Raw genomic sequence first — 13614 nt, 5'->3', positions numbered from 1 at the left:
TCTCTTTGTCACTAAGACTTGTAAATTTTACTATTAGGTGACGGGGTGTGGACCTATTCTTATTGATTTTGAGGGGGGTTCTCTGAACCTCCTGGATTTTGATGCTTGTTCCCTTTGCCATATTGGGGAAATTCTCTCCAATAATTTTCTCCAATATACCTTCTGCTCCCCTCTCTCTTCTTCTTCTGGAATCCCAATTATTCTAATGTTGTTTCGTCTTATGATGTCACTTATCTCTCGAATTCTCCCCTCATGGTCCAGTAGCTGTTTGTCCCTCTTTTGCTCAGCTTCTTTATTCTCTGTCATTTGGTCTTCTATATCGCTAATTCTTTCTTCTGCCTCATTTATCCTAGCAGTGAGAGCCTCCATTTTTGATTGCACCTCATTAATAGCTTTTTTTATTTCAACTTGGTTAGATTTTAGTTCTTTTATTTCTCCAGAAAGGGATTTTATGTCTCCCGAGAGGGTTTCTCTAATATCTTCCATGCCTTTTTTGAGCCCGGCTAGAACCTTGAGAATCGTCATTCTGAACTCTAGATATGACATATTACCAATGTCTGTATTGATTAGGTCCCTAGCCTTTGGTACTTGCCTCTTGTTCTTTTTTTTTGTGGCGAATTTTTCCGCCTTGTCATTTTGTCCAGATAAGAGTATATGAAGGAGTAAGTAAAATACTAAAAGGGTGGCAACAACCCCAGGAAAATATGGTTTAGCCAAATCAGAAGAGATCCCAAATCGTGAGGAGGGAGAAAGGGGATAAAAAGGTTCAGAAAGAAAAAAAAAAAGAAACAATTAAAAAAAGAAAACCAATAAAGAAAAAATATAAAAAGGGAATATATATATATATATATATATATATATATATATATTAGATAAACTAGTTAAAAGACGTTAAAAAAGAAAAGGGTAAAAGTTAAAAATATTTAGCAGAAGAAGAGAAAAAAAATTGAAAAATAAAAAAATTAAATTAACTGCAAAGCTAAAGAATCATGGGGAGAAAGCCATGAGTTCTGTGCTTTGCTTTCTCCTCCTCTGGAATTCTGCTGCTCTCCTTGGTATTGAAACTGCACTCCTTGGTAGGTGAACTTGGTCCTGCCTGGGTTTCTTGTTGATCTTCTGGGGGAGGGGCCTGTTGTAGTGATTCTCAAGTGTCTTTGCCCCAGGCAGAAATGCACCAGCCTAACCAGGGGCCAGGCTGAGTATCTGCTCAGGTTTGCTTTCGGGAGCTTTTGTTCCCTGAGCGCTTTCCGTAGAGTTCTGGAGGACGGGAATGAAGATGGCGGCCTCCCGGTCTCCAGCCCGGAGGAGCCAAGAGCCCGGGGCCCCACTCCTCAGTGCGCCCTCAGAGAACAGCGCCCAATCACTCCCGTCACCCTGGCCTCTGGCCGCACTCCGAGCTGACCGAGCCTGCGACCGGTTCAAGGTAACCCCGAGCTTAGAGCTCACTCCTCGGCTCTGTCTCTGTAGCCAGCTTCCCCGTTCTAATACCTGTAAGCTCTGCGACACTCAGACACCCCCGATCCTTCTGTGACCCTGCGGGACCTGAAGGCACGCTGACCCTGCGTGGGCTTCACCCCAGTTAAGCCTCTGGAGCGATGTCCCTCAGTGGAACAGATTTTTAAAAGTCCTGATTTTGTGCTCCGTTGCTCCGCCGCTTGCCGGGAGCCGGCCCCTCCCCCCGTGCTCTATCTTCCCGTCGCTTTGGATTCACTTCCCCGCCAGTCCTACCTTTCAGAAAGTGGTTGATTTTCTGTTTCTAGAATTGCTATTCTTCTTCTCTTCGATCTCCCGTTGGATTTGTAGGTGTTTGCAATCTTTAGATAAGCTATCTAGCTGATCTCCCGCTACCTGAAGTAGTCTCAGCCTGCTACTTCTCCGCCATCTTGACTCCTCCCTGGCTATTTCCTTTCACTTCAAGCTCACCTCTCCCTCAGACAACTTCCCAGTCCCTATGGCCAAACCCATAATAGCCTCAGAGATGACTATTTTTCACTATTCTACTTTAACACAGAGTGGACAGGCATCCTTCTCTCAGTTATATATAGGATATTTGATTCTAGCCTGGCATATTTAATAAAACCTCACAAAGAAAAGCATAATGATAACAGAAATAAAATATAATTCACAGCTGGTCATAAGAAGACTTCTTTGAGAGACCACCAGCTCCATCTGTCCTCTTAGAGACTCCTGATTCTTCTTCTTCAACTGGACTTGACCTTAGTGGAGGCATCTGTTTCTCAAGAATGTACCTTGACTCATGTAGACTTCTCTTGGTTTTGATGCCGCCAGAAGCAGAGCATGAGAAAAGGGTTGTGGGAAAGTGGTTTATTTGGGAAGGGATTCCAGGAAACACCAGTGAAGGATTAGAGATAAGACGTGTAAGAGAGTAAGACAAGAAATAGAATGCTATCAAGGTAGTTGCCTCTGTGAGAAACTGGAGCTCATTTCTGCCAGGGAATCTGAGGGACAGTGAAGAATACATGTCAGAGTCACCTCAGTTGAGGAGGAAAGAAGCTGAGGTACTTGCCTCCAAGTGTCTGTCATCTATTGAACGTTTCTTGCAACATTAACTATCCAACACTTTCAGCTCGCCCTGTCCAGGTGCTGAGTGTGCTCTCCTGACTAGAAAACAAACAAACAAACAAACAAAACATCTTTTGCTAAAGAATCACAGGATTGCACAGTTAAGACCCCTTCCTTTTTTGAGGTAAATGCTCAGTGGCACCCATACTGTCTGCTGTGACACTTCTCAGAATCTTCAGGCTCAGAAGCAGTCAATTAACTTTTACTGATCCTGTCAACACACCATGGATCTCTCCAAGTGGCTCATTCTCCTCTTAACCTATGATCTCACAAAAGCAATACATCAGAACCTCACAGTCCAGGAGAGACCACAATGGAGGCTTTTGTCTTTTCTTCCTTCTTCCCTCTCTAAGCACTAGAGTCACCATTAATCACTAGGTTGGACAGAGGCAGTTCAAAGATTATCAAATGGTTTGTAATGCTAGGATTCCACACTTGTTTCCAGTTTTTCCTTAAACTTTAAACAAAATATCTTTAATTTGGAAGAAACGTAACCTACATGATTCCCATTTGTATATAAATTATCTGATGTTCTTTTTACATGAGTTCTTTGATGCTTGGGAAGAAAATATGTCTTCCTAATCCTGTTGAAAGGAAGAAAGCATTTTTTTTTTAATTATAAACTCTGGAAAACATTTTTTGGTTTATTATTTTGAGTTCCTGCTGTTTTCATACACATGTTATGCATCCCTCCATCCATCTACCCACCTAAGGAACAAACCTTTACTTTCCTCCTAAACTTTCTTAGTATTCTGCTGGGTCCTGGAAACACAAAATAAAATAAGACACAGAACAAGAACTCAAGGAGTTTATAGTCTGGACCAGAAAGACAGTACAAATAACCTGCCCCTTAATTGAGATCCAAGGAATATTCTTGGCAAAATGTTAGGTTCTAGTAACACAAAACTAATCAAGTCCAATTCCTGATGCAAAATTCTCATGATCTGGAGCAAGAACATGAATGTTAACAGTTGACTAGAACACAAGTCATACTGTAAAAATCCTGCAATACAAGTAGAAGTAAAGTGTTGGGGGCAGCAGAGAAGAGTGAGTAACTGTGTTTAGGGGAATTTGGGTGGACTTCAAAGAGAAGGCAATTTTTCCTGGGCATGTACATTCACAGGCACAAATAATGTGTAGGATAACCTGGGCCCTACCTAGATGGTGTGAAGTGACCTTGGTGTGGCAATATAAAGCTGTTAAGATAAGTGCTGCTCTTCATTTTACCATTTTCATACATCTAGACATCTCTGAAAAAAGTGGATTAATCTCTTTACATGCATGATTTTCAATCTTAATTAAATTTTTATTTTTTATTTTATTATTTTTTAGAACTTAAAAAAATTATTTATTTGTCAGAGAGAGAGATTTAGAGAGAGCACATAAGCAGGGGGAGCGGCAGGCAGAGGGAGAAGCAAGTTCCCTGCTGAGCATAAAGCACAATGTGGGACTCCATCCCAGGACCCTGGGACCATGACCTGAACTGAAGGCAGACGCTTAACTGGCTGAGCCAACCAGGTGTCCCTCAATTAAATTTTTAATAGCACTTGGTAAAGTTGTAACTCCTCTGGACATTTAGTTCTTCCAATACCTTAAGTGGTTTTTCCAAGCTATTTTCAAACACTATTTAATTGAACTGCCTATACTCTCATAAAGCTTCCTTTTCTTCTACTTCCTCTATAAAAGAGGCCATTAGGTGGCTGTTCCTCTGATGGCATTTCATTCCCTCCTAGTCTCTTCTCTTGGAAGAAGGGATGTTTCTACTCCTATTCAAACTCAGCTTCCTCTCACCCCCTCTATTCTTAACTCCAGGTCCTCAGCTATCTCAAAGTCCTTGTTCCATCAAGGACTTTATTGTTCCTCCTTTCAACTGCAGACCTTTTTCCTTAGCCTGAAAATTCATTCACACACCTCTCATCCTAAAAAAAAAAAAACCCTATCTTGGTCCTTGTTCCTCTAGTTCCTTCCCTATCTCCTTTCATTTTTATCCATTTCCTTTAAAGTATTTTCTAAACCAAAGCTTCTCAAACTTTAAGGTATGTAAATCACTTGAAGATCTCATTAAAATGAAGATTCTAATTCAGTAGTCTGGGATGGGACTTGAGATCCAGTATCTCTAACCAGTCTCCAGCATATCATGCTGTTCTAGAGATCATTCTAAATTGCAAAGGTCTAAAGTCTAATTCTCCTCATGTTCTGGCCTTCCGTTTATTCAGAACCTTCTTACCATCTAGCTTCTAACCCCTATGCCTCTAAGGCCCCCCCATAAAAAATCACTAATTCACCCTGGAATGCTAAACCAGTGGACACTCTGCAATCACAGTACCTCCCACCTTCTGTGCGGAGTTAAGCATCCTCGATTATTAATGCAATCTATAATGTCATTCCCTCTTGGTTTTCCTTTTGCCTGACTGACCACAATTTCTCATCTTCTTTTTGAATTCTCCTTGTTTACCTGCTTTTTAAAATGTTTATGTTCCATCCAGTTTCTATTTTACTATATTCTCTCTTGCAATAATCTCATCTAACAATTTTTCATTTCTGCTTGGATACTACAAAATCTTCCCTCTTAGTCCTGCTTGAGCTCAGACTCATATATCCGACTGCTAAACTTGAATCACTAGTGTCTCAAATTTAACATATAGAAGCTAACTCATTAGCTACTCTTCTAAGCCCATGTTTCCGATTTTGGATATCCGTGTCCCCTTATATTGAATCAATCAGGACAAAAATCTGAAATGATCCTCATCTCTTCCTCACCTTCCATCCAATCATTAAAGTCTTTGGATTATTTTTTTCCTAGGATCTCTCAAAATCCAGCCTCTCTAGTCCATTCCCACTGTCGTCGCTGTATAGATCAGATCTTTATCCTAACAGGCTTATAGAATAGCGTCTTCACTGGTCCAAACTTTTCCAGTCTTACTCTCTTCCAATTCATCTACTAATTACAGCAGGTATAGTCTTCCTAAAGTCTGTAAAATCCTTTGCTGTCTCCCTTTAACAAGAAAATAAAGCCTAAGTTTAAGAACAGGACTAAAAGTCCTTCGTTATCTGGCCCTATCTCCAGCCTCATCTCCTGTTACCCCTCCCTCAAAGAAACTTTATGGTCCATTCATAGTGGACCATTTGGAGTTCCCCATAACTCCGTGCTTTCTGACATCTTTATGCCTTTGTGGTTCCTTTGTCCCTCTGTAAACTCTCAATAAACTTTTAAAATAAAGCTCAGATGCCATCTTTTGTGGATTATGTAAATTGAGAGAGGCCTGCAGGTTTCTTTTAGTTTAAAAAATGTATATATAAAATTAATTATTGAGTAGTTACTCATTTTTGTCCTTACACACTATTATTCACAGCTATACACAGCACAACCTTTAGGAGACTTTTTGTAGCTTAATTCTATTAATTAAAAAATTTCTGCTTCATGTTTCATCTGAATGGTAGTAATTGCTCAGTATGTTTGTTAAATATAATTCCCAGTCTTCCACTAAATTAAAGTTATAAAATAATTTCCCAAAAGAAGAGTTTATGTAACTATAATCCAACATCTCATTATGGCTATTATGGTTGTACTTTTCTCTTAATGGCAATAGTTAAGTTCCTTTAGAACTTTAATTATTTTCATCTCTAATCTTTTACATCACCATTTTGATGTTTACATATTATATTAAAGTGCACACAAAATAATATTCCCTGCTTATAATATTTTCTTTTAAATTTATTTCTAACTTACAATGTTTTCATACTCCCCCTCCCTTTTCTTTTATTTGATCCTGGTTCCTTACAGTGTATCTAGGTAGCAGATGTATATTTCCTTAAAAAATTAATTTACATAAGAGGAACTTAGGATTGTTACAGTTCTGTGGCAGAACTAGCTGACAGTGTTACCTTCCAGGTTCCTAGCATCACAACATGCACATCGACTCCCCATGAAGGCTGAGATAGAGTGGATGGGTGGGCAGGAGGCAGATTAGTCTTAATAGCGGATGAAGTAGGAGGTTGCCTGTAAAAGATGATTATCAGGAGTCATTCTCCTCTCCACAATAAAGATAGAATAAAATATTCTTCACATTTCTCATCAAAATGAGAGTTAACAAGTCAGAGTTTGAGGTTATTTTTCCTGGGGTAAAAGGCAGTTATTAAGGAGTTATTGAGCCTTAACAATTATCTGCCATTTGGGATGAGTCTATTGGTTTCTTTCTTGAAAGAGCACAAGAGATATTAATGACTTAAGTCAGTATTTCCTAGGAATCCTTTCATTATGTTCACTTTTATTTTTATGTTTAATTTTAAACTGAATGGCTGATATAAGGTAACTAATCAATAAAGTAATTATCAGAAGAATTCATGAGAAAATATTGACCTTGAGTTAGATTATACTACCCTTATTAAGAGAGCAAAATCAACTAGAAAAAAGGCCTCAGTTGAACCTTAAATCCCAAAGCTCAAATACATATGTCTAAATTCAAAATTATTACCTTATGTTAAAGTAAAAAGTGTGTAATATAAATGAGTAATAACTATTCAATAATACATTTCATATATATGCATCATTGTAAAGTTAAAAGAAGCATATAGACCTCCTTCAATCTACACAGTATATAAGTTCCTGCAAAGTTGGTAATGAAGTAATTTCTGAGGTGAATAAAATTATAAATTATAAATTTAGGCATTTTTTTTTCTGGACAAAAATGAGCTAAGTTTCATCTGAAAATAAATGGCTTAAGATAGTGGTCAGATCTATGGAGGGTGAATTTTGTAGAGACAGAAGGGCTTTCTTAATCTTGCAGAGCAATTCAATTCCACTCAACACAGGGCAAGGATCTACTAGGTACTGTGGGAAATTTAAAAAATGAGCAAGTGACAGCTTCTCATAAAACAAAGCTCAAGGGGCACCTGGGTGGCTCAGTCGTTAAGCGTCTGCCTTCAGCTCGGGTCATGATCCCGGGGTTCTGGGATCGAGCCCCGCATCAGGCTCCCGGCTTGGTGGGAAGCCTGCTTCTCCCTCTCTCACTCCCCCTACTTGTGTTCCCTCTCTCGCTGTGTCTCTCTGTCAAATAAATAAAAAAAAGAAAAAAGAAAAAAAAAAACAAAGCTCAAATAAAATGTGTTAAGAGCTTTGTGAGGGGAGAGGGGGTGACAATTAAGAGAAGACACCAGAAAAAGTGTCACGAAGCACTATATATTTGGATATAACATAAAGAACTGCTAGAACTTCTGCCCATCTGAAAGAAGAGAACATCATTTTAGGGAGTGGTTCTGAAACCTTGGGATTCATAGAAATCTCATGTGTGATGGGGGTAGTGCTGTATCATTCTGTATCAGTTAGCTATTGCTGCAATAATGATGTTTAATAAAACACAACAAGATGTAGTGGCTTAAAACAACCACCTCTGACTGTGTCTCATGATTATGCTGGGCAGTTCTGCTGATCCGAGCCAGGCTCAGCTGAGCTTAGCTGAGATCACTTAGGTACTGGGGATCATCTGCTGAGTTAGCTGGGGGTTGGTTGGATGAGGGTGGTCTCAGCTGATAAACTCAGTCTTGCTTCCTCCGATCCCCAATCCTCTCTTAGGCTTCCCTGGCCTTTTTTTTTTTTTTTTTTTTCCAGGCCAAGGTAGGGTGGTGCTGAATGTCTCGTCACATCTAGGCTCACACAAGTGATACACAAGCACTTCTGCCTTCTCTGGTCTACAGCAGGTTTCAAGCCAGCCGTTCAGAAAAACAAGGAAATAGACACCACCTTTCTATGCGATGAACTCACATGGTAAGAGCATGAGTCGAGCGAGGAAGGACTAGGGGGTCATATTCGTAATTAGTCCACCACGGGGGCCTCTTCATTTTGACTGAAATACAGAGGAGGTGGAATGAAGCTATCTGGTGATGCAGGATGGGGTTGACCTGACATCTTTATTTCAGATGTAGCCAGTAGTGAGGAAACACTGAAGGGTTTTGAGCAGGAAAGAAGTGTGTTCAGAAGTCTGGCTTTAAGAATAAGTTTGTGTGACTATGGGTAAATAGAAGCAGGAAACAGGAGAAAGGATATCGTTTCTAATCATGTAGGTGGAAGTTAATAAACTGTCAAATCAATGTGATGGTAATAGGCACAGAATCAAGGGAAAAAGTAAGACAGTTCCTTAACAAGGACTGAACTGATAAAACCTCTGATAGGATAACAAGCTTGAGGGGCTGGTAGCATTTCCTTTATGTTCCTTCCCTTTTATACCAATCCCAAATATTCAACACATCCTCTTATTCCAGTTCAGAGTGCCCAGAAATTATTGTCAATTGTCATATGATAATATGGCATTAATAACTCGTGGGACATACAATGATACCGTGGAGATGTGGGACCAAGACCCAGTGCTTTGATCTACCATTTTAACTGAGCTAAGCTTTCTTATCACATCCCAGACTGGAAGTTTTTCAGAGATTGAGGTGTTAATTCATTTAGTAGATTTTTCCCCCCGATGATCCCATACTTTTATAGATATCTAATTTTAAAATTTGTAAAACATTTATTTAAAATGAGATGAGGTTGCACAAATACATTATTTTCAATTTTATTTAAATCAAATAAAGCTGTGACTGATGTGAAGAAACTGGCATAGAAACCACATGAATTTTATTGAGATAAAAATTTAAAGTTGAAATCCTAATACCTAATTATCTTATCCTGAAATAATTAAATGTAAAAGATACACATTTTAAACAGTCACACACATGTAGGCATTACACAATGCACATAATGAAGTCATAAAACATTTTATACTGCTTTATTATAAATAATTGGAAATAATATTTCATTTTTCAAACCCAGATAACAAAATAGTAAATATCATGCTTTCTTTTTTTTTCTTCATTATTTCATTTTATTTTTGTAATAAGAGTTGGGAAGTAGTATTTCTTATCAAAGGACGGGTTACAAAAATCTGTAGGAACACAAAAGAACAAACACTCACTTTCATTCACTTAAAGGAAAACAGTCAAGAAGGTTTTTAGAGGGAGAGCCTAACAGTGCTATGAAGGAGTCACCAAGAATAGAAAGACCGTAATATCACCAAATATCACTTGTAAGGCAAAATGGGGTTGTATACAAATCCATAAACACAAAGATGTGGTGGTAAATTTTAACAATATTTTCTTAAAAATGGAATAGCTTTATTCTCTCAAGTAGAGGAAATATGTGTCATTGCTTTGAAAAACTTATTTTTCTAAGAAAGGACACCTAATATATATTTCCACTTTCATATAGTAACTCACATTTTGATAATAATACTTCATTATGGTAACCTTGTACACTTAGAGGGAGAAAGCACTTTTTGAGAAAACACTGTAGCACCTTCTATTTGCCACAAAACCTGTGCCCCCAAATTCACTTAAAATAGATTATCCCATAGGAATATTTTCATTAAGAGAGTTATAGTAGCTAACAGAACTTTTTAGGTGACAGATTAATTTTCTCTTTTTGTGTATTTTCCTCATGTTTATTTAATACAGAGTTTTCTCCACTAAATGGTTTTTTAAAAATCAGAAATTTCCTTTGAAAACAGAGCTTGAGAGAGAAAAATGTGAAGAAATAATGTATTTTATAAAATAGTTTAGTAGATTTCTCTGAAAACTTGAGTTTATTTGCATCAATGAAGGACAATTTGCACTCCAGATTAAACAGCTATTAGGTTTACCATGGAACTAAACAAGCTATGTACAGTGATATTTATAATTCTTCCTTTATTTTTCATAGACTTCAAAGTGTATCTCTCATAGAAACTGGAACAGGGTGAATCTGGAAAGCATGTTTCAGTTAATTGGCAAAAATTAAATTAGCATGAAATAACAGAATGAAGAACTGAAATCATTATTTTAAAAGTAAAGAAGTTACACTTAAGTGTACACACGCAAGATGATATTATAAAATGAACTGTTCCAGCTTCCTTGGTTTTACTCCAACTTAATATGCTCAAAAATACTGTTTTCATGTATAATATCAAAAGAAATAGTAAATGCACGTATATTATTTTAAGAGCGTGATGGTATATTTCACATTCTTTAAACTTTACTCACGCTATAAATATATTTGTATATCAGTCAGTCAGTTTTTAAAGTAAGTGAAACTGTCACATAGGGGGTTAATTTCTTATTTCATATGTCCATACTTGATTATGCCCATTTCTTTCCTGAAAACTGCATAAAAAAATCAAAGAGTAAATGGAGGATGTTTCTACCTTACACTATTCTTCTCCATGTACTACAATTTATCATGGTTTAGCAAAAAGGAATTTACATTTGAAAATGGGTTAACTGAAATCAAGGAGTAAGTATGATTCAAGAGTTAGGCTTCTGGAATCCATTAACACTTAACCAACTTAGAGGGCAATGCTTATTCTTCTTAGACTTCTATCAAAATTGTGCAACAGTATAGACTGATTTTTAGTAGGTTTGCATAGAAATAACACCACTGCACTGGTGTGAGACTTTTCCAAAGGATTATGGCAGCCCTGTTTGTATTCTTCACGTATATTCTTCTTTTTGTGTTGTTCCCTTCCTCCTCCTCCTTCCTTCTTCTCAGTTTTTACATGACATAAACCATTTTATCACCTGGCTACCACAGTTCTAAAATAAGATCCAGTAGTAGTTTGAAGCACAGTGAACCGAACAGTTTCTTCCCTTTTTAAAACATGACAGTGAGCGGCATTCTCCATAGTCAAGCCATGTGAACACAATTAACCTCATCAAGAGACTCTGGTGAACTCAAAAGGCTCCAAATCCAGTCAAGAACCTTGGTGACTTCACATAACTGCCACTTGTGGCTGGAAGGGAGACACTATCATTTGCTTCAGAAGTTTTCGAGCAGTTTCTTATTTGGTAGCTTCTTCAGATTTCTCTGTTGCTTTTATCACTGCTTTTGACATGATGCCTTCAAAAGTCCAAAGGTCGAATCATCATTGTTGTGGAACGTAAGGAGTAACTGGGCCCTTTGAAGTAGTGCCACTTTATACCGTTCAGTTTTCCATGGTTTTGTCCGGCAGTGTAGAACATTCCATTTAGATTGGAGGGGCCACAAGCATCAAACCACCAGCCTGAAAAATGAGTTAATAATGAGAGAGAAAAGAAGGAGAAGAAACAATTAAAAGTGATATTGAACATGTGGAAATTCATGGCACTAACCAAGGTGGAGTTTCTTTCTACGGAGTTTCTGGAGTTTCTTTCTATACTTTCTATGATCATTTGCAAATAAAAGGCATTCAATAAAAAGCTTCTTGGTAGTGGAAATGTCTTATATCACATCCAATTTAGGCAATATATGGACGGAGAGGAATGCGCTCATGGAAAGCAAGTTTCAGGGTCACTCTGGTGGGACTCATTTCCCATTGTGATGATGGAAAGCTCCTGGGATTCAGGATAAGATCTAATTCAGACATAGATTTATATGTAGGGCAAGTAAAATGCAGATACCCTTAGGCAGGCTGCCTTCAGTCTGCTATTAGGAATAGAACAATTATTAGTGAAGAAGTTCAGAAGCTTAGACAGCTGACATCTAAGTAGGGTAAAAGAAATGTTTTCCATTTTACTTCATAATTTTGCCAAGAACTGGTCCACAGCTGCTTCTGAAATTAACTGGATACTGCACAATGCCTATGATGCTCAAATTCAATTTGAATTACTGTGATCTCCCTGTATTTTATAGCAATATGGGAAGTGTTCATCAATAGTAGCCACATCGGTTCCTACAGAGCATTATTTTTTTCCTGTGACTGTTCAAGGTCTTTCAAAACCTAGTAAGAAGGAAAACAACTTGATGAGTAATATGGAGATCTTATGCTTGCACAGCTCTCTGTAAGCATAACTTAGTACTTTATTTTTAAATGAATTAAGTTTCTTAGATTTTTAGATAAAACATACTACTTTTTCTCTGTCTCCTGAAGTAACACTACTGAAATCTTTAGGGAGCAATTCATGCCAGAGACATTCTGGCATATTTTTATTTGGATACAGTTGACCTCTCTTTGATTACAGAGTTATACCTAAGGGACTAATAGCTAAAAGAGAAAAAAGAGAAAGCTGTACAACTGATGTTTAACTGTAATATGAGCATCGTTTTGTAGAAACTAGAAAAAGTTAAATGGAGAAAAGTTAGTTCTCACTTTTCAGTTTTGGAAGATGAATACAGCAAGGTTATGTTTATAAAGTCATACTAGAGGCAAAGCAAGCTGAATGACTTATCAACTTATATTAGAGAACAATAAGGTATGTTTTGATGAATTTGGAAAGACTGTCTCTAATGCTGTTTTACCAACTGTATGCAAACAACATAGATGTTAATGCAGTCAAAACAGGAGGGATAAGAAGGTTCTTGTTTGGCAAGACAGGATGAACCATAAAATTCCACATGTTTTTGAAGATTTTATTTAATTATTTATTTGAGGGAGAGAGAGAGAGAGAGCACACAAGCCCACAAGTCAGGGGAGAGGCAGACGGAGAGGGAAAAGCAGACTCCCTGCTGAGCCCGACGTGGGGCTCGATCGCAAGATCGACCTCAGCTGAAGGCAGAAGCTTAACCAACTGAACCAACCAGGTGTCCCTCCACATTTTTTTCATAAGATTAATTCCTTTAAATTGTAAGTATAACTGGTAAAAAATGTGTTATTTATATTACAAAAAGCATTCTGATATTAGGGAATTTATTCACCTTAAAGACTCTAAAGGATAAAATGAAAATCCAATTTGAGCGCTCCAGTATTTTAACTTTCTCTTCCTTTTCTCTGACCTTCTTGAGGTACGCTTCCATCATGTTAATGAGCCTTTCATAGTCTTTCAAATATCCAGCATGGTCTGAAGGAAATGCAGCTACTTTATTATTAGGAACTACTACAAATCATAGAATGATCCTCCAAGTTACACTCGGTGTTCAAGGTAAAAGTGTGTGTTTTTGTTTGGTTTAGAGAAAGTCCACAAGAGTTCTGGAAGACTGTGGGAAGGCAGAGGTCTGCTGCCAAAAACAGTCTGGCAATAAAAGGCACAGGCTGAAGATAC

The 13614-nt window shown here is 37.7% G+C and overlaps 1 protein-coding gene across 6 annotated transcripts in view; it reads right to left on the bottom strand.

Annotated features, from left to right (window-relative positions):
• Positions 1–9174: 9174 nt before the first annotated feature.
• Positions 9175–13614, bottom strand: part of ANGPT1 (angiopoietin 1) — a 257731-nt gene continuing 253291 nt past the window's right edge. For all 6 annotated transcript variants that reach the window (XM_047727465.1, XM_047727463.1, XM_047727464.1 and 3 more), the window contains one exon: positions 9175–11660. In XM_047727465.1, coding sequence (XP_047583421.1) covers positions 11500–11660 — 161 coding nt within the window. In that variant the 3' untranslated portion in view covers positions 9175–11499. The remainder of the gene's footprint in view (positions 11661–13614) is intronic.

The sequence above is a fragment of the Lutra lutra genome, chromosome 4 (genome assembly GCF_902655055.1).
Source record: "Lutra lutra chromosome 4, mLutLut1.2, whole genome shotgun sequence".
In the NCBI taxonomy this organism is placed as follows: Eukaryota; Metazoa; Chordata; class Mammalia; order Carnivora; family Mustelidae; genus Lutra; species Lutra lutra.
Note: the sequence above shows the minus strand (reverse complement) of the source record. Positions and strands in the feature narration are given on the sequence as shown.